Raw genomic sequence first — 18215 nt, forward strand, 5'->3', positions numbered from 1 at the left:
ATTCTTCAAAAGATAAAGCTGAGAAGGTGATGGGTCTTTGCTTCTTTGAGTTTTTCACTGATTTCGGGTTGCTTTCTCTGCAGGGAATACAACAATAACGAAGCTAATTCTCCTCTTTTATGTAAACTGCTCTCTTGTTCTCTCCTTCTTTCTCAATTGCTTTTTGTATTTCTGCTTTTTTTATGTGGTTTGCTCTGTTTTTTGTCTCTGTTCTGGGGTGGTTTTTCTTTGTTTTCTGTGGAATTTTTCTGGGTTCTTTTCTGCTCTGCTCGGTAATTCTTGGGCTGTTCTTTGGTATTTTTCGGGTTTTTTTTTCTTCCTCTTCCCCCTCACGCCTGGTTTTCTTCTCCCTTTTATAGAGAAATTGGCCTTGCCGCCAGTCCTGTCTTTGCAGGACTGTGTTATGGAATCCCTGAACGAGATTATTGGCAACAGATGTTATCCAAGATCGGGTTTGTTGCAGATTATCAGCTCCCCTGCTGAATCGGAAACTTCCCTATTGACTCGGGATGGAGAAGACGCGGCAACGGCGGGGAAACGGGAGTTTTCAATTTGACCCCTGGGCTTTGGAAATTCGGCAATTGGACCCCTTAATCAATTAAAATTCCTTTTAATTTTTTTCCGGTTAATTTCAATTAGATCCCTAAATTGATATGTTATTTACACAACAGTCCTGAATTTCTGAACTATTCAATTTAGTCCTTAAACTTTACTTTTCCAATAATTTTCTCTAAATAACCTCCAAACTTTGGTATTTCTTCAATTAAATTCCTGATTTTTTTAATTAATTAAATCAAAGTTTAATTAAGTCCTCAAACTCATTAATTCCTCAATTTCTTTTAATTTAATTAATTAACTTAATCCCAAGCTCAATTAAATATCAAAATTTATTAATTCTCCAATTAAACTCTTGATTTAATTAATTAACTTAATTACCTTCACACTGTTGATGTACGCGTGAAATTGTTTCACGCGTGCATCAACTTTTATCCTGGTCACTGGCTTAGGCCCAGCCCAATCCAAAAAAAAAAATAAAAAAAAATAAAAAAATAAAAAAAATAATTTTTTTTTTGAATGTGTAAATAAAAAAAATGAATTTCTTTGTTCTTTATTCATTAAAGCTAGAGTCAGAATAAAAATTCAAATTTATTTCATTGAACTTTGTTTAAATTTCATAAAAAATAAAAGTAGGTAAAAAAATAAAAATAAAATAAAATAAAATAAAATTATAAGTTTATTCACTAACGCCAGAGTCAGGAATAAAGTTAATAATTTATTTTATTGTATTTCTCTTTTGCTTAATTACATAAAGATATACATTCATAAAATTTTTACTTGATCTTTTTATTCACTCACGCCAGAGTCAGGAATATAAAAGATACTGATTTAAAAATATTTTATTTTTACTTTTTTTAAAAAAATAATAATAAACTGATTTTATTTTTTATTCACTGATGTCAGAGTCAGGAATAAAAAAAATAATGATTTAGATTTGTTTACTTTGATACCTACGTAATATTTACCAACGTCGGAGTTGGAAATATCCGTAGTTGAATATTCACTGGCGCCAGAGTCAGGGATATTACACACAAACAATCATAGTATAAACAACAAAAAAATGTTAGCAATTAAGGACAAAGATCAGCAATGCAGCCTGCCTTAGGTAGGACGTTTAAGGGGTGATAATATCTTCCCTTTTATCTAACCAGTCTCGGATCATAGAATCTCTATTGACCAGTTAGGGTTTCTAGTAACCATAATACTAGGTGGCTACTCCTTAAACAAAGACAATTCCCCATCAAAGGATAGGATGCTAGAAATCCATTCTTTTCATTCCATGAATTATATTTTTTAGGTTACCGCGATGTCGGGTGTGACAGAATGGCGACTCCACTGGGGAACTAAGACTAAGCTTTGCTTTATTTGTTAAAATTGCTACCAATATTTGTTGTGTGTTTTGGTCTATTTGGTTTATTTATTTTTACAACTTTAGCATCCATATTTATTCATGTCATCATATATATTGGATATGCATTGACGCCTTCACACACCACGCATTTCATAATAAATATCTATTGTATAAACTTTATGTTAAGTGGGAGAGTAGCGGTACCCCAATGGCTTTAGCCTGGGTAAGACTCATGAAACCATCCAACTTTCGCTTGATTGTTTACTCGATAGTGGTTGGTATGCCTAAACTGATATTATTCAGGGCCTCTATCTTCACGCTACTTGTAAGCCTCATATCAACCTTTCGAGGAAGATCACTGAGCATGCGAAAGACCTTTTAAAGACTAGATAGTAGCCTACCTTGAGCATTTAATGACTAGAACTTACCCTTTAAGTTGTTCCCTATGTAAATCTCACTAAGGCAAGCTTAACATATAACATCTTTATTACATGATTTTTTTTTTAGGTGACATAATGGTCGTTAATCGTGAAATCACAACGGTTGAGTATGAGCTTGAATCTGAATCATTGCATATGACTGAGGGAGACTGCCCTAGACTGGATGACAGTGGGATACCGCTACTAAAAGATGTGAGATGCACAATAAATGAAGCCAGTCGTTTGCTTCCATTCACCAAATACTTGGCCGATGAGGCAGAATTTACTAGGATGTATGGGAGAGTTTTGCATCTTCTGAATGTTCCAGTACTACCATTAGCCATAAAAACCTTAATTCATTTTTAGGATCCTAAATATCGATGTTTTACATTTGGGAATATCGACATGGTTCCTACCATTGAAGAATACGGTGTTTTGATAGAATTTCCCGAGGATATCCATAAGGTTTACTTTCATCAAAAGATTGAGAATACTATAGAGGAGCTCACTAAGCTATTGGGAATCCGTCAAATGAGCTTATATAGAGAAAAAAATAATTTTGGGGGTTTGAGATGGAAACGACTAGAAGAGCTTTTGATTGCTAAAAAGTCTAATATTGATGCCAATTTGGAGATATACCGAATATTGGCTTTGGGGATATTTGGGTTGATTTTGTGTCCTTCGACGACCGGAATTATCAGTTTAGAGGCAGCTAATATGTTTATGGAGTATGAGAAGATCAAAATTAATCCTTCTGCTGCGATCTTGGCTGAAACTTTTTTATCTCTCAATCATTGCAAAAGGATTGGGAAAGGTTCTATGAGATGTTGTGTTCCATTGTTGTTCATTTGGATGGTAAGCCATATAGAATCTGAGACACCAGTATTCCGAAATTTTTGGTGGTTTGACCAAAAGCCACTCGAGTTATTTGTATCAAGTGAATGGGAAAAATTTTCTGAAGATGATTGGAGGGTGAAATTGCAAGGAATTCCGCAAAGCAATTTTAATTGGAGAGCTCGATGGATGAAAAATGTAGCATACCTAATGGGCTGTGGGAAAAAGCCTTGGGTACCTTTGATTGGGGTGATTGGGTATATTAGTTATGCACCTGCTTTGGTTGCAAGACAGCTTGGGGGCATACAAAGCATTCCAAGAATAGTTGGTTTAGCTCAATTCACTAGAGTCTACAAAGGCGCATATAATGAAATACTGGAGAGCATTAAGCATGATTGGGGTTCTTTGGTGATAGTTAAAAAGGAGATAGGTGTAAGGAATCCTACAGTTAGTGAAAGGTATCCCGAATGGCGTAATGGAGGAGTCTCTTATATGGCAGAAGTTTCTGAATCTGTGGGCACTCGAAGGAAAAGAGTGAACAGTAAAAAAGAATTAAGGGAACAAGTAAAATTGTTACAAGCCGAGCTTAAAGCAAAGGAGGAGCAGAGAGTGTCCTTGGAGCAGCAGTTAGCCAAAGAAAGAGCTGTGGGAAAAACAGTTGAAGAAGAAAGGGACTCTGTGGGTCAAGACTGGATAAAGGCAAAGGATGAATTGAAGACGATTAATAAGGACATGACATATTATAGGGCAAAAGCTAAGCATTGGGAAGAGTCAGCTATCAAGACGCAAACTGCATTAAAAATGCATCGAGCGGACGTAATCAAACTTAAAGACCAATTGGGGGGAGCGAAGATTGAAATAGTCAATACTAAACATGTGACTAAAATACATGAAGAGCAAAGAGTAGCGTTGAATGATCATAAGGTTGAAGCAGAAGCATTGAGATCTAACCTGGAAAAAGAAAAATTGAAGACCGCACAGCTTATGGAAAACCAGAAAATGATAAAGCAGCACAATCAAACATTGGACAATGCTAATAACTTTTTGTCTAGAAACAACTTGATTCATACTGAGAGGATAAGAGAACTATAAGATCAAATTGATAGAGCAGCTGCAGAAGCCCATTTATTACGAGTGGAAGCCCGCCAAGTAGGAGGAGACATAATGAAATATCGAAGAAGCATGGATAACACCGATCCTTTTTTAAGAGCAATAGCTACTAAAGGAAGTGTTTTTTCTCCTGTAATAGATTAGATTAATTTTTCATTGTAAGCTTTTAAATAAGTAATGAAAGGGTTAGACCTACATTTTCAAAAAAAAAAAACATGTGTATATGGCTGAAAGCCCAAATGTCAAACAGCTTAGCAGATCTCTCCTCGGCATTACAACAATGATATCAAGTTCAAGTTCAACCCACATATCCAATGAATAACGACCATATGTCACCAACAAAGTGTGAATCTATATCCAATATGTTGCATTCACATTCATGCATCTCATACATTTGCTTATAGATTGTCATATTCTGCATATAGCAGGTGAAATATAGGTCCCCAACTGAAACGTATCCATAATACTCGTTCACGAAAGAAAATGAAAAATGAAGAGAGAGCTCAGTTAGAAATGCAACACCAAAGAGAGTTAGAAAGCCTGAAAGAGGATGTGGCAAGGCTCACTAGCTTGCTCGAGCAAGCTTTGAGGCCTAGAGCTGGGGAAGGAACATCTTCTCAACAAACATGTACACCTCAGCCTCCACCTTCCTTCATTCCGCCATTCGAACCTCAGCATGCTGCTCCTTTCGCACCTACTCAATCAGCACATCCAATGAGGATCCCTCATATTGTGTTGACAGAAGAAGAACCTCAAAGGAACAAGATAATAGAGGAAAATGGTCATGAGAAACTAGCTGCCTTAGAAGAAAGAATGAAGGCAATAGAAGGGAATAGTTTGTATGATCCCGTGAAGGCCACTGAAATGTGTTTAGTGCCTAACGTGGTTATTCCTAGAAAATTCAGAGTTCCAGAATTTGTTAAATATACCGAAACTCAGTGCCCAATCACTCATCTTAAAGCATATTGTAATAAGATGGCTGAAGTAGTCCATGATGAGAGATTATTGATCCATTTCTTTCAGGACAGTTTAAGTGATATTGCTTTTGCTTGGTATATATGTTTGGACAATACCAAGATTAAAGGATGGAAGGACTTGGTTGATGCTTTTGTTAGACAATATAAGTTCAACATGGATATTGCCCCAGATAGATCAAGTTTGCAAGCCATGGAAAAAGGCAATAAGGAGTCTGTAAGAGAATATGCCCAAAGGTGGCGTGAATTAGCTGCACAAGTAAGTCCTCCATTGTCAGAAAGGGAGATGACTGGCTTATTTTCTAATGCTTTCAAAGCCCCGTACTTTGAGTACTTGGTAGGCAGTGCAACATAAAATTTCTCCAATTTGGTTGTCATAGTTGAAAGGATCGAACAAGCCGTTCGGACGGGTAGGATCGTGGATCCTACTGAAAAAAGAGGTTTTAGTGGGAAGAGGAAAGAAACAGAAATTCACAATGTTGAAAGGGAAAGTAGAGGGAAGAAAACCTACCAAGATAATTATAGCTTCAGAAGTATTCCACCTACCCCCTCTATATCCAATATAAAATTCTCTTCACCTACAAACACCCAAAACAACCCAATAAACAACCAAACCAATAATGCCTACCGCCCAAGAAGAAATTTTCCAACAGATTAAGTGCAACTTCCACCATTACCCATGTCTCTTATTGAAATGCACCAAAGATTGCTTAGTATTGGTCAGGTAGCACCTATTCCATTATAACCTTTACAACCACCATTTCCTTTTTGGTATAAACCCGATAAAAAATGTGAATACCATGCTGGTGCTGTTGGTCATGACATTGATGGATGTATTGCATTCAAACGAAAAATCCTTCAGCTCATCAAAGCGGGGTGGATTTTTTTTTATGAATCTCCAAATGTGAATTCTAACCCTCTACCAAATCATGCTTCAGGAAATGGGGGAGTTAATAATTTGGAGATAGGAAGGGGAAGTACATCAACTTTAAGGGTGACTATGGATAGATTGTATGGGATGTTGAGGTAAACAGACTATTTAAAGACACCAGTCAAAGTATAAGCTGTAAGGAATGAGAATGAATATTGTAAATATCATCAGCAGCTTGGGCATGATATCGACTCGTGTGAGGAGTTTCATTTGGAGATAGAAAATATGATGATGTTGGGAGTATTAAGATTAATGAAACCCAAAGAAGATGAGTTGGTAGCAACAATGACTGGTTGTAACAATAAGGTGGAAGTTTGTAGATATATACCAACCGAAAAGGGTCCACCAAAAATGATCCTAACTAAGCCTATAAATACTGTTAGCAGGAGTTTTAATGCTCAACCCTATAATTATGGTTATTCCTTTCACAGCATAAATCCTGGCCCTGTTTTCCATGCTGAAATAGGAGGACTCACTCGGAGTGGGAGATGTTTACTCCCGAAGAGTTGGAAAACCATAGAAAAGTCAAATGAAAGGATATGTTGGAATCGATAAAGACCGATGAGGTTAATAAGCCAGTAAGTGATGAAGAGGCTAATGAATTTATGAAATTGATGAAGCACAACGAATATAGTATGGTTGATCAGCTAAAGAAAACACCTGCTAGGATTTCTTTGTTGTTATTAATGTTGAGTTCAAAATTGCATAGGAACGCGCTTCAGAAGGTTCTTAATGAAGCATATGTTCCTCAGGATATCACATAAGACTCCATAGAACATTTGGTGGGAAGGATTCAAGCCACCAACTACCTTTACTTTACCGATGATGAGCTGGATCATGAAGGGACCGGTCATAATAAACCGTTGCACATCACGGTAAAATGCAAGGATTGTATGGTTGATAAGGTGCTTATAGATAATGGTTCTACTCTCAATGTATTACCAAGACATGTACTTGATAAAATGCCAGTGGATGCTTCTCATATGAAGCCAAGTACCATGACTGCTAGGGCATATGATGGGTCACCTCGACCAATCATTGGGAGTATTGATGTTGAACTAATCATTGGCCCACAACCATTTCAAGTCACATTACAAGTAATGGATATTCATCCATCATATAACATGTTACTTGGGAGACCTTGGATCCATGCAGCCCGAGCTGTCGCATCTTCTTTACATCAACGGGTCAAGTTTATCATCAATGGAAATTTGGTGACTGTGAGGGCTGAGGAAACTTTATCAACAATGAAAAATGTATCGATCCATTACATAGAAACTGAAGAAAGTAAGGACAGAAATTTGCATGCATTTGAAGTTGTAAATGCTGAATGGGTACTAGAAAATACGATACGAAGGAAACCAGAAATTTCCGAAGCAGCAAAAATGGCTGCTAAATACTTCTTAAAGCATGGACTGCCATTTCAATATGACCACACTACCGGAATGCCAGAGAGGGTTAATGTGATAAAAATGAAGTGCGCGGATCAAAGGTTTGGCTTAGGGTTTAAGCCTGGAAAAGCAGATTTCAAAAGAGCAGTTGAAATTAGAAGAGAAAAGAGAATGGCCCGGATTGAAAGGAGAGAACCAGATGAAGATCGAATGGAGATCCCACCAATCCATGTAACGTTCCCAAGACCCGTATATGTGATAAAAACTGAAGATTTCGAGGGAGGACTAAGAAAGGAATTCAATGGTGTTACTATCAATTATCTTGAAAAAGACAGTGAACAAGAGTTAAAGGAAGAAGATAGTACTCACGAACAGTTTCCCCAACTAACTATTAGCATTTTGGAAGATGGCTCATCAGAATTCATGAGGAAACTGGCCGAGGGAGAAGATTTAGCAAATTGGGAAATTCATGAAGTTCCAATTATTTTCAAAAAGTAATGTTTGTTTACTTGTTTGTTGTTTTGGTTATTTGTAGTGTTTGAATAATTGTGCCTTGCCAAATCATCATGGCTTAAGAGATTGGCAATAAGGTTTTGTGGTTGAGCCCTTCTATCCTTTAGATTTCAATAAGATCATGCATACTTTCTTTCAATCATGTTTTTCTTTTTCTCTGTTTTTTTATTTAATTTCCCAAAAAGTATATACTTATAACCGAAACACTTTCCGCTTTTAGGAAATCTGAAAGCAGATTGTCATACACCTCATAAACTCATTGCACTGTGGATAATTGGCTTAACTTTGATGAAAATATAATTGCCATGGATAAGGAAGAGTTTGGTGAAGAGGATATCCATGAGTTCGCAAGGTTAGTCGAACAATCTAATCGCACATGGAAGCCCGTAAAAGAAGAATTAGAACTGATAAATGTGGGCACCGAGGATAATAAAAGAGAGTTGAAGATAAGGAAGTTAGTCTCTGCTGACGAAAGAGGGAAATTGATTGCTCTTTTACAAGAATATGTTGATGTTTTTGCCTGGTCATACGCTGATATGCTTGGTCTGGATACTGATATTGTGGTACATAAACTACCTTTGATAGAAGGTTGTAAGCCAGTTAAGCAAAAGTTGAGGAGGACAAGGCCAGATATACTAATCAAAGTGAAAGAAGAAATAATGAAACAGTAGGACGCTGGATTCTTGGAAGTAGTCGATTATTCTCAATGGGTGTCCAATATCGTAGTAGTACCCAAGAAAGATAACAAAATCAGGGTATGTATGGATTTCCGAGACTTGAATAAGGCAAGCCCAAAGGATAATTTTCCTTTACTCCATATAGATGTGCTAGTGGATAGTGCTACTAAGAGTTCTACTTACTCTTTTATGGATGGTTTCTCTGGGTATAATCAGATTAAAATGGTCGAGCAAGACAAGAAGAAAACAATATTTGTCACCCCGTGGGGAACATATTGCTATAAAGTTATGCCATTTGGATTGAAAAATGCTGGGGCAACTTATCAAAGAGCAATGGTGACACTATTTCATGACATGATGCACAAAGAAATTGAGGTATATGTGGATGATATGATTGCTAAGTCTAAAGATGAGGAAAACCATATCCCAGCTCTGAAGAAATTATTTGAAAGGCTGAGAAAATATCAATTAAAGTTGAACCCTGCAAAGTGTACATTTGGGGTGAAGTCGGGGAAGTTATTGGGATTTATGGTAAGCAATAATGGCATAGAAGTAGACCCTGATAAAGTGAAGGCCATATAAGCTATGTCAACTCCTAAAATCGAGAAAGAAGTTCGAGGTTTTTTGGGGTGTTTAAATTACATTGCTCGATTTATTTCACAACTAACGGTCACTTGTGAACCAATCTTTCGATTACTTCGAAAGAAAAACCTTGGAGTATGGAATGAAGACTGTCAAAAAGCATTTGATAAGATAAAACAATATCTGCAAAACCCACCTCTATTGGTACCACCTGTGCCTGGAAAGCCTCTCATTTTATATTTAACAGTGACTGAATCAGCAATGGGTTGTGTGCTTGGCCAACATGATGAGACCAGAAGAAAAGAACAAGTCATCTACTACCTTAGCAAAAAGTTCACTGAGTGTGAATCTCATTACAGTATGATTGAGAAGTTGTGTTGTGCTTTGGTATGGAGTGCGAAAAGACTTCGACAGTATATGCTATATTATACCACTTGGCTAATTTCAAAGATAGATCCTCTGAAATATATTTTTGAAAAACCGTACATGTCAAATAGGCTGGCTAGATGGCAAGTATTGTTGGCTGAATATGATATCATCTACAAAACAAGAAAATCCGTGAAAGGAAGTGCAATCGCAGACCATTTAGCTAATAACGCCCTTGAAGACTATGAGCCATTAAATTTTGACTTCCCTGATGAAGATGTGTTAGTAATAGAAAGTGATTGGTGGACCATGTACTTTGATGGTGCAGTGAATGTGTCTGGTAATGGAGCTGGTGCTGTAATAATTTCTCCAGAAGGAAAACAATATCCCATCTCTATTAAACTGCAATTTAGTTGCACAAACAACACAGCTGAATATGAGGCTTGTATTCATGGATTAGAAGCTGCATTGGAACTAAAGATACAAAAACTAGAGGTATATGGAGACTCCATGTTGATAATCTGCCAGACAAAGGGGGAATGGTAGACAAAAGATGAGAAATTGAAACCATATCAAGAATATCTCTCCAAGTTGGCTGAAAAGTTTGAAGAGATAGAGTTCAATCATTTAGGAAGGGATAAGAATCAGTTTGCGGATGCTTTAGCAACCCTGGCCTCTATGGCCACAATCGATTGTGGTATCAGAGTACATCCTATAGGCATTGATATCAGAAGTTCTCCTGCTCATTTTTATTTAATAGAAGAAGAAATTGATGGCAATCCTTGGTATGCAGATATAAAAAGATTCATCCAATATCGAGAATATCCTTCTGAAGCTTCAAAGACAGATAAGAAGACATTGGGAAGAATGGCCATGGAATACTTTCTAGATGGAGAAATCTTATACAAAAGGGCATTTGATGGGACTTTATTAAGATGCCTAAACAGATCAAAAGCCAATAAAGCTTTGTATGAAGTACACGGAGGAATTTGCACCACCCATGCAAATGGACACATGATGCCGAGATAAATGCAAAGAGCAGGGTATTTTTGGATGACTATGGAGAAGGATTGTATAGAATTTGTCCGAAGATGTCATAAATGTCAGGTGTATAGTGACAAAATCAAGGCGCCTTCATTGCCCTTATTCAATATGGTGTCACCTTGGTCATTTGCAATGTGGGGGATAGATGTGAATGGGCCTATTAATCCAAAAGCTAGCAATGGTCATCGATTTATCTTGGTCGCAATTGATTATTTTACAAAGTGGGTAGAGGCTTGTTCATATGCTCATGTGATGCAGAAAGTGGTCAAGCGTTTCATTGAGAGAGACCTAATTTGTAGGTATGGTTTGTCAGAAAGAATAGTAACTAATAACGCCAAGAACTTCAATGGGAAGATGATCGTGGAATTATGCACTAAATGGAAAATCAAGCATTCTAATTCATCCCCTTACCGACCAAAGATGAATGGTGCTGTTGAAGCGGCTAACAAGAACATAAAGAAGATTGTCCAGAAAATAGGGGTCCAGCCCAGCCCAAGGAAAAAATAAAAAAAACAAAAAATAAAAAATATCCGGAATGTATAAATAAAAAATAAAAAAATTTGATTTTTTTTGTTTTTATTCATTAAAACCAGGGTTAGAATAAAGATTCAAATTTATTTCATTGAACTTTGTTTAATTTCACAAAAAAATAAAAGTAGAAAAAAATAAAACAAAATAAAATAAAACTATAAGTTTATTCACTGACGCTAGAGTCAGGAATAAAAGCAATAATTTATTTTATTTTATTGTATTGTATTTCTCTTTTACTTAGTTACATAAAAATATATATGCATAAATTTTTTTTATTTTTTTTATTCACTGACGCCAGAGCCAGGAATAAAAAAAATGTGATAACTTAGATTTATTTACTTTGATACCTACGTAATATTTACTAACGCCAGAGTTAGAAATATCCGTAGTCGAATATTCACTGACGCCAGAGTCAGGAATATTACACATAAACAATCAGAGTATAAACAAAAAAAAAATATTAGCAATTAATGATTTAAATTTATTTACTTTGACACCTACGTAATATTTACCAACGCCAGAGTTGGAAATATCCGTAGTTAAATATTCACTGGCTCCAGAGTCAGGAATATTACGCACAAACAATCATAGTATAAACCAGCAAAAAAAAATATTAGCAATTAAAGATAAAGAGTAGCAATGCAGGCTGCCTTAGGTAGGACGTTTAAGGGGTGATGATATCTTTCCTTTTACGTAACCAGTCTTGAACCATAGAATCTCTATTGACCAGTTAGGGTTCCTAGTAACCATAATATTAGGTGGTGATTCCTTAAATAAAGAATATCCTAATTAAAGAACAAGATGTCAAAAATCTATTTTTTCCAAAGATTCCATTATAAATTTTTTTTAGGCGGCCGGGGTGTGACAGTTGATAGTGATGGTGGACTAGGTTTAGCTTTCCCTGCATTCGTCTACATGGAAGAGAACGACTTGAATCACGATCCGAAGCAAGCAAAGGAATTATTAATAAATTAATGGTGATAATAAATATACAGTTCCATTGTCCTCATTGAAATAGACTTTCAAGTTTGTGTCACTCATTTATCAGTCCGAAATGCCAAGAAAACAATACCACAGATCCAGCACCCTGTGATCCAAAAACATGGAAAAAAAAAAAACAAAAAAGAAGAAGCATATTCTATGTTGTATGCTATCCAAATTTAGTGCAACTGGTGATTTTCCATTTTTGCAAATCTCTTATCAAACTACTTTCCAACAGCTGATCATCAGAGCCTAGAGCATGAATATCAATCTCCTGATCTGAATCTGCTTTATTCTTTTCCATTATCAAATGTACCCCACATTTTTCTACCCGACATTTTCGAACATCATATAAGCTTATTCTGACATTCAGTTCCAATTCCTCTACACCTTGCAGTGATTCCTCTAACCCAATCAACGGTATATGCTGTATCCAAGAATGCTTCTTGATAGTTCTGTCAAACGTAACTGCTGCCATCGTCTCAAACAATTCAATACCATTGCTCTTATTTTTGAAAGTAGCAACACACATATCAAACAGGAGAAATGGTGTTTCTCGAGTGGCTTCATCGGTGGAGGCCGAGACAACCCAAAGAAGCAGCCCTTGGAGTTTATTACCATCTGGAACTGAAAAATGAAATGATAATGAAGATCCTTCTCCACGATGGCCGAACCATTCTGGTAACTCACCACCAGCTAGGCAAATGTCATAATGTTTACCTTTGCATAATCCCTACATATTGGTTCAAGGAAAGTAATTAAAACTTGAGTTCGAAAAATTACCATATTTACATGCTAAATGTTTGTGTTCAAGTAAGCGAAGAGACAGAGAAAGAGAGACAACCTGAATAAGACTCATCTTATAGTTTTCAGATAAATTGTTGCAGCCATTTAAGTTCAAAATGGACCAGTTATTGCCCGCACATTCCATGCCCTGAATCTCTATTAAATTTCGGCACCCTTTTACATTCAGTAATGGTAGTCTTTCATGCTGAAGTGGTGCAGTTACTCTTTCAATGGATGTGCAGTCATAGATAGACAAGAACAGTAAACTTGATGGAAGCTCTGAGATTGATAGAAGATTCGAGCATCTCTCAACCGTCAAAAATTGAAGCTTAGAAAGGCGGCTAATGCTAGAAGGCAGATTGAAGAATTCTTGTCCAGACAAATTCAAATTTTCAAGAAAGGACAAACTCCCAAGATCAATGGAACTTGTAGCTTCAGACAAACCAGAATAACTTAGATCTAGTTCTTTCAATAAGCTGAAACTAGTGAAAGAAGCTGGTAGCATATCTATGGAGCTCGAACAGCTTTGTGGTGAAAGCCACGATGAAAATATTGAAAACCAAGATTTAGATGGTAGATCATGTGAGTAGAAAACTTTGTTGTATCCACCAAATGATAACTTTGTCAGTTTCTTCAAATATCTAGCTGATGGAGGAAGTTGCTTAATCGCAGTACCCTTTGTAAACAACTCTGTTAAGGATTCTATGTCACCCAAACTCTCTGGCAATTTCTCAAGTTGTGAGCACCAAGCAACGTTCAGAGTTTGAAGAGATTTTAAGTTACCCATGCTTTCTGGAAGAGTCTTTAGGCTGTCACACACCTCCAAGTTCAACAAAACAAGGCTCTTCAAAGTTCCAATAGATTGATGTACCTCAACCAAACTCCTGCATCCTGCAAGTATTAGTCTCTCCAAACTAGAGAGTCCTCGGAAGTTCGGCGTTTTAGCAAGGTACTCGGAATAGCTGAGATTGAGGATTTTCAGCTTGTTAAGAATCTGTCAAGGCAATGAGAAAATAAGAGAAAAATAGCTATGTGAAAAAATGTAACTCTAAATTAAATTTAGTTAGGGAAAATTTTGAGTGCCTAATGCATATATTTTACCTTAGTCCCCTTCCAAAGTTCTCGTACGTTACTGTTTTGCATATCAAGTATAACAAGGTCGTTTAAGTGAAAATCAGACGGCAAAGATTTCAGAGGGCATTGAAACCAACAAAGCCATATCAACTCTTTGGGGAGAAGACTGTAGCTTCCCACAAGATGTGCTCCATTGATTTGGAGTAATTTTAAACGTCTCATTTTGGTAAACGATTTTGTGCTAAAAGATTCTTGCACATCTAGTGCCAGACCCTCCACAGCATCTGTTCCCTGAAAATAGTCAAAAAAAGCATTAAAATATCATGACAATAATCATGCATATTCTTTGGATGAGAATGTTGATACCAATTTCAGGTAAGAACCCAGGACCACCTAGCATTTCTGTTATGTATACTTTTTTGTTTTTTAATAAAAGAAAGAAAAAACAATCGAGATATTTATAATGAACCAGTTTAAATGGTAAGCTGGAATTCACAAACAATAATGGAGTTAGAAAGAAGATGAGCATTATTAACAAGCTCAAATAAGCAATAACACTTCAGTTATTATACCTTGGTAAAATGCCTAAAAACCTCTAATGAAATTATTTTTTATTTATATAAAGTTATTATTCCGAGCTTTGAATCAAAGTGCAAGATGGTGAAGAATAAGTTGAAACAACGCATTTCAATCTAGTTTTTTATTCTTTAAGATCAATTTGTTTTTTGTGGTCCAAATATCCCATAAAATACTATATGATAGCATTGTTTAAGCACTTCATTTGAACTTGCGTATGGTGCCCATGTCCCGTCATTGGCTGATTACGTTATTTACTTTATAATCATATTCATTTCAACTATTATACATGTTAGATTTAAATTTTTAAAGGAATATGTACGGTAGAGGGAAAATGCATGGTAGAGTCTAACACTAATTTTTTCGTTGGTGTCCCTCTCGAGCTTCTCTCTGTTTTTCGTTCGGTGTTCCTCCCCCCCTAGGCGTTTCTGGTGTGGATTTTATTCTTATCTCCCCAGGATACTGATCCTTGAGTGGAGATAAGGACTTTGGGTTTTTGTGTTCTTGTTGGATCGGGACACCAACAGTCCGGCCATTACTGGACTGTTGGTAGCGGTTTCCTCAGCTCACTGGTGCCTCGCGGTGGTGGAGGAAAGTTGGCTGGAATGGGGCTGGATGGTAAACCATTCGGTTTATGTGAAAACCTGGGCTGAGGGTGGTACACGCCTGGCCAAATTTTTCCCGCAGGCGGCCTTTCCCCTGTTTGAGACGTCAGTGACTCTGAAACGGCGTCGTTTTCCGGGGGAACGGCCATTTTCATATTGGTTCTCAACTCCCTATAGCATTTTCACTTTGATATTTGGATTTTAATTTCTTACAATTATAACTTAAATCAGCCCTAAATTTTAATATTTCTTCAACTAAACTCTTAATTTCTTTAATTAAACTATGTTTAAGTTTAATTAAATCTATAAACATATCAACCTCCAATTTTCCTTAATTAAATATATACAAGCTTAGTTAAGTCTCCAAACATACAAATTCATCAATTAAACTCCTGATATTATTAATTAAATAAATTTCATATTTAAATAAGTTTTTAAATTGATTAATTCTTCAAATTTATAGCAAAATTGAACCTTCAATTTACCATTCTTTTGTGATTAATAATCAAAAACTTGTGTTGTCTGGACTCAAATTGCAATTTTTTTATTTTTTTTATTTTCTTTCTATTTTATAAAAATTAAAATTAAAATAAAAAATTTAAAAATTAGATTATGACACTAATTATAGTGAAATTTTCTTCTCATCTCCTATATATGTAGCTGTAACTAAGCAACATAGAATATCTAGCATTGTGTGATTGTTTTTAATGTATTTGTTGTGATATTCTTTATATGTATATGTTCTATCCCCAGAAATCTAGTAGCGGAGCTCTATATTTGTAATTTGTGGTTGATTTGTAAAAATCATTATATCTTGATCAACGCATAGTATTGAAAAATTTTATGTACCCGTTAATATTGCTCCATGAACTAGATAAGATGAGTGTAGTTCTTTCCCATCACATGTTAAACCATGCTCTTGACGCCGAAAAAAAATACAAAATAAAAAATAAAAAATAAAAAATAAAAATAAAAACTGTTAGTAATGATGGATGAAACATAAGAAATGTAATTAAGATGATAGAGCCTTATCCTTCATTTGTTTACCGGAAATTTCTAAATTTTCGATGATTAATAATACTTTTTAGTATTTGATTATGTTATAGAAAATAAATTGAAAAAATAATTTATTAATATTGTTTTTTAAATTTATTAAAATAATGAGAACAAATCTTACAAATTAAAAAGTTGAATGAAAATGAGAATGATAAAAAAATCTAATTTCATAAATTATCTCAAATAAAATAAAATAAAATAAATAAAAATAAAAATAATGGAGATCAAATCTAACAGATGAAAAACATTAAAATAATAATAATAAATTCATAAAATGTTTCAAATAAAATAATTAACAATCAAAAGAATGAGAACCAAGTTTGATAGATAAAAATTTTCAATTAAAAAAAATAAAAAAAATAAGAATCAAAGTTAATATAAAAATAAAATTAAATTAAAGTCTAAGTGGTGAAATTGAAAAAAAAAATTAAAAAAATATATACCAATAAAAAATTTGATGATCAAATCTGTTATAATAAGTAAATAATATGATATTACTATTTTTTTTACAACTTCTGAAAAATAATTTTCTTTTAAAATAAAAAAATAGTTTTTTAGAAACTAAGTTAAATTTTTTTGATTAATTAATTTTTTTAATAATAAACAAATAAAAAAATATTTTAAAAATAATTTTTAAAAAACCACTTTTCATCGTGCAATAAAATACCTATCCAATTTTTTTGATAGGATGTAGTATAATGAGAAGTAGTGGCTAAAAAAGATCGTATGTGATTTGTTGATTAACCTTGCATGGGACTAACTTTTTGACAAACAAGATCTATCTAAAGCATTGTCTACACATTTTGTGTATGAAAATCTACTATCTATTAGAGTTGAAATTGATGATAATGGTCAGGTCTTATTATTGTTATGTTCTTTGTCTCTTGTTTGTCATAACCTTAGAAAGACTTTACTAAAATATCACATCGTATGCCAAAGAAAATGGATAAAACAAGGAACCTCCAACAAAGTAGACTAATTTTACTTAATCTTGTAGTATTAATTTGGTTTTGTATGAATTATCTTTTACATAGGATAGAGGGGTGGTGGTGACCCTTCATATTTTCTTGTCGTTACTAGGGCTAGTTTTGATGAGTCTATCTTCGTATTTTTTGTCATTTGCTACCATGCAAGATTTGGTGTAAGCTTGATGTCAACACTACATTTCTAAAATAGAAATTAGAGAAAAATATCTATATTTATTAGCCCATGTATTTTATGATTAATGATAAGGAAGATTATGCATGTCCATAAATTAAGATATGATTTTTATGTATAGTCATAAAGTTATATATCTTGCTAGAAATAAGATACTTTTATGAGAAAAAATTACATTTATTAATTTCAGGTATCATTTTATTTTGGATATTGTTGTGTTAAAGATTTGAACCACATCTCTGTTGTTATTGTAAAAAATCATTTAAAGCCAAAAGAACTAGGCTTTTTAAGGTATTCTATATAGGAACAATTTATTGTGTTATGAAAATTTAATTTGTTTGAAATTTATATTGAGAGTTAAGTAAAATTTAAAATCTTATATTCTAATTAACTCAAATTTTAAATTATATCATGTAAGAATTAATTTAATGTGACATAGATAACTTAGTGAATTTAAAAATAACATAAATAATTGGTTAAAATATAATTTAACATAAAAAAATTTAAAATATTTTTTAAAAATTATTAAGATAATAAAATATTAAATTTGATTTGCCACACTCATCACCCAAATCATAAGCCCAAATGCATTTAATAAGTTCATTTTAAATCATTTTTTTAATTACATGTTAACAAAGATAAAGGATGTAGTAAAGTAATTAAATTAAAAAAACAAAACAAAACAATTATAATAGATT

The 18215-nt window shown here is 34.3% G+C and overlaps 1 protein-coding gene and 1 long non-coding RNA gene across 2 annotated transcripts in view; one reads left to right on the top strand and one right to left on the bottom strand.

Annotated features, from left to right (window-relative positions):
* Positions 1 to 12399, top strand: part of LOC105108606 (uncharacterized) — a 13847-nt gene extending 1448 nt beyond the window's left edge. The window contains exons 2-3 of the long non-coding RNA XR_839089.1: positions 10654 to 10660; positions 12309 to 12399. This is a non-coding gene — a long non-coding RNA (uncharacterized LOC105108606). The remainder of the gene's footprint in view (positions 1 to 10653; positions 10661 to 12308) is intronic.
* A 20-nt stretch (positions 12400 to 12419) lies between these two features.
* LOC105108605 (TMV resistance protein N-like) overlaps positions 12420 to 18215 on the bottom strand; it is a 27195-nt gene continuing 21399 nt past the window's right edge. Inside the window, exons 2-4 of the mRNA XM_011002965.1 lie at positions 14150 to 14413; positions 13107 to 14042; positions 12420 to 12995 (exon numbers count right to left, since the gene is read on the bottom strand). Coding sequence (XP_011001267.1) covers positions 12432 to 12995; positions 13107 to 14042; positions 14150 to 14413 — 1764 coding nt within the window. The 3' untranslated portion in view covers positions 12420 to 12431. The remainder of the gene's footprint in view (positions 12996 to 13106; positions 14043 to 14149; positions 14414 to 18215) is intronic.

The sequence above is a fragment of the Populus euphratica genome, unplaced genomic scaffold (genome assembly GCF_000495115.2).
Source record: "Populus euphratica unplaced genomic scaffold, PopEup_1.0 scaffold196.1, whole genome shotgun sequence".
In the NCBI taxonomy this organism is placed as follows: Eukaryota; Viridiplantae; Streptophyta; class Magnoliopsida; order Malpighiales; family Salicaceae; genus Populus; species Populus euphratica.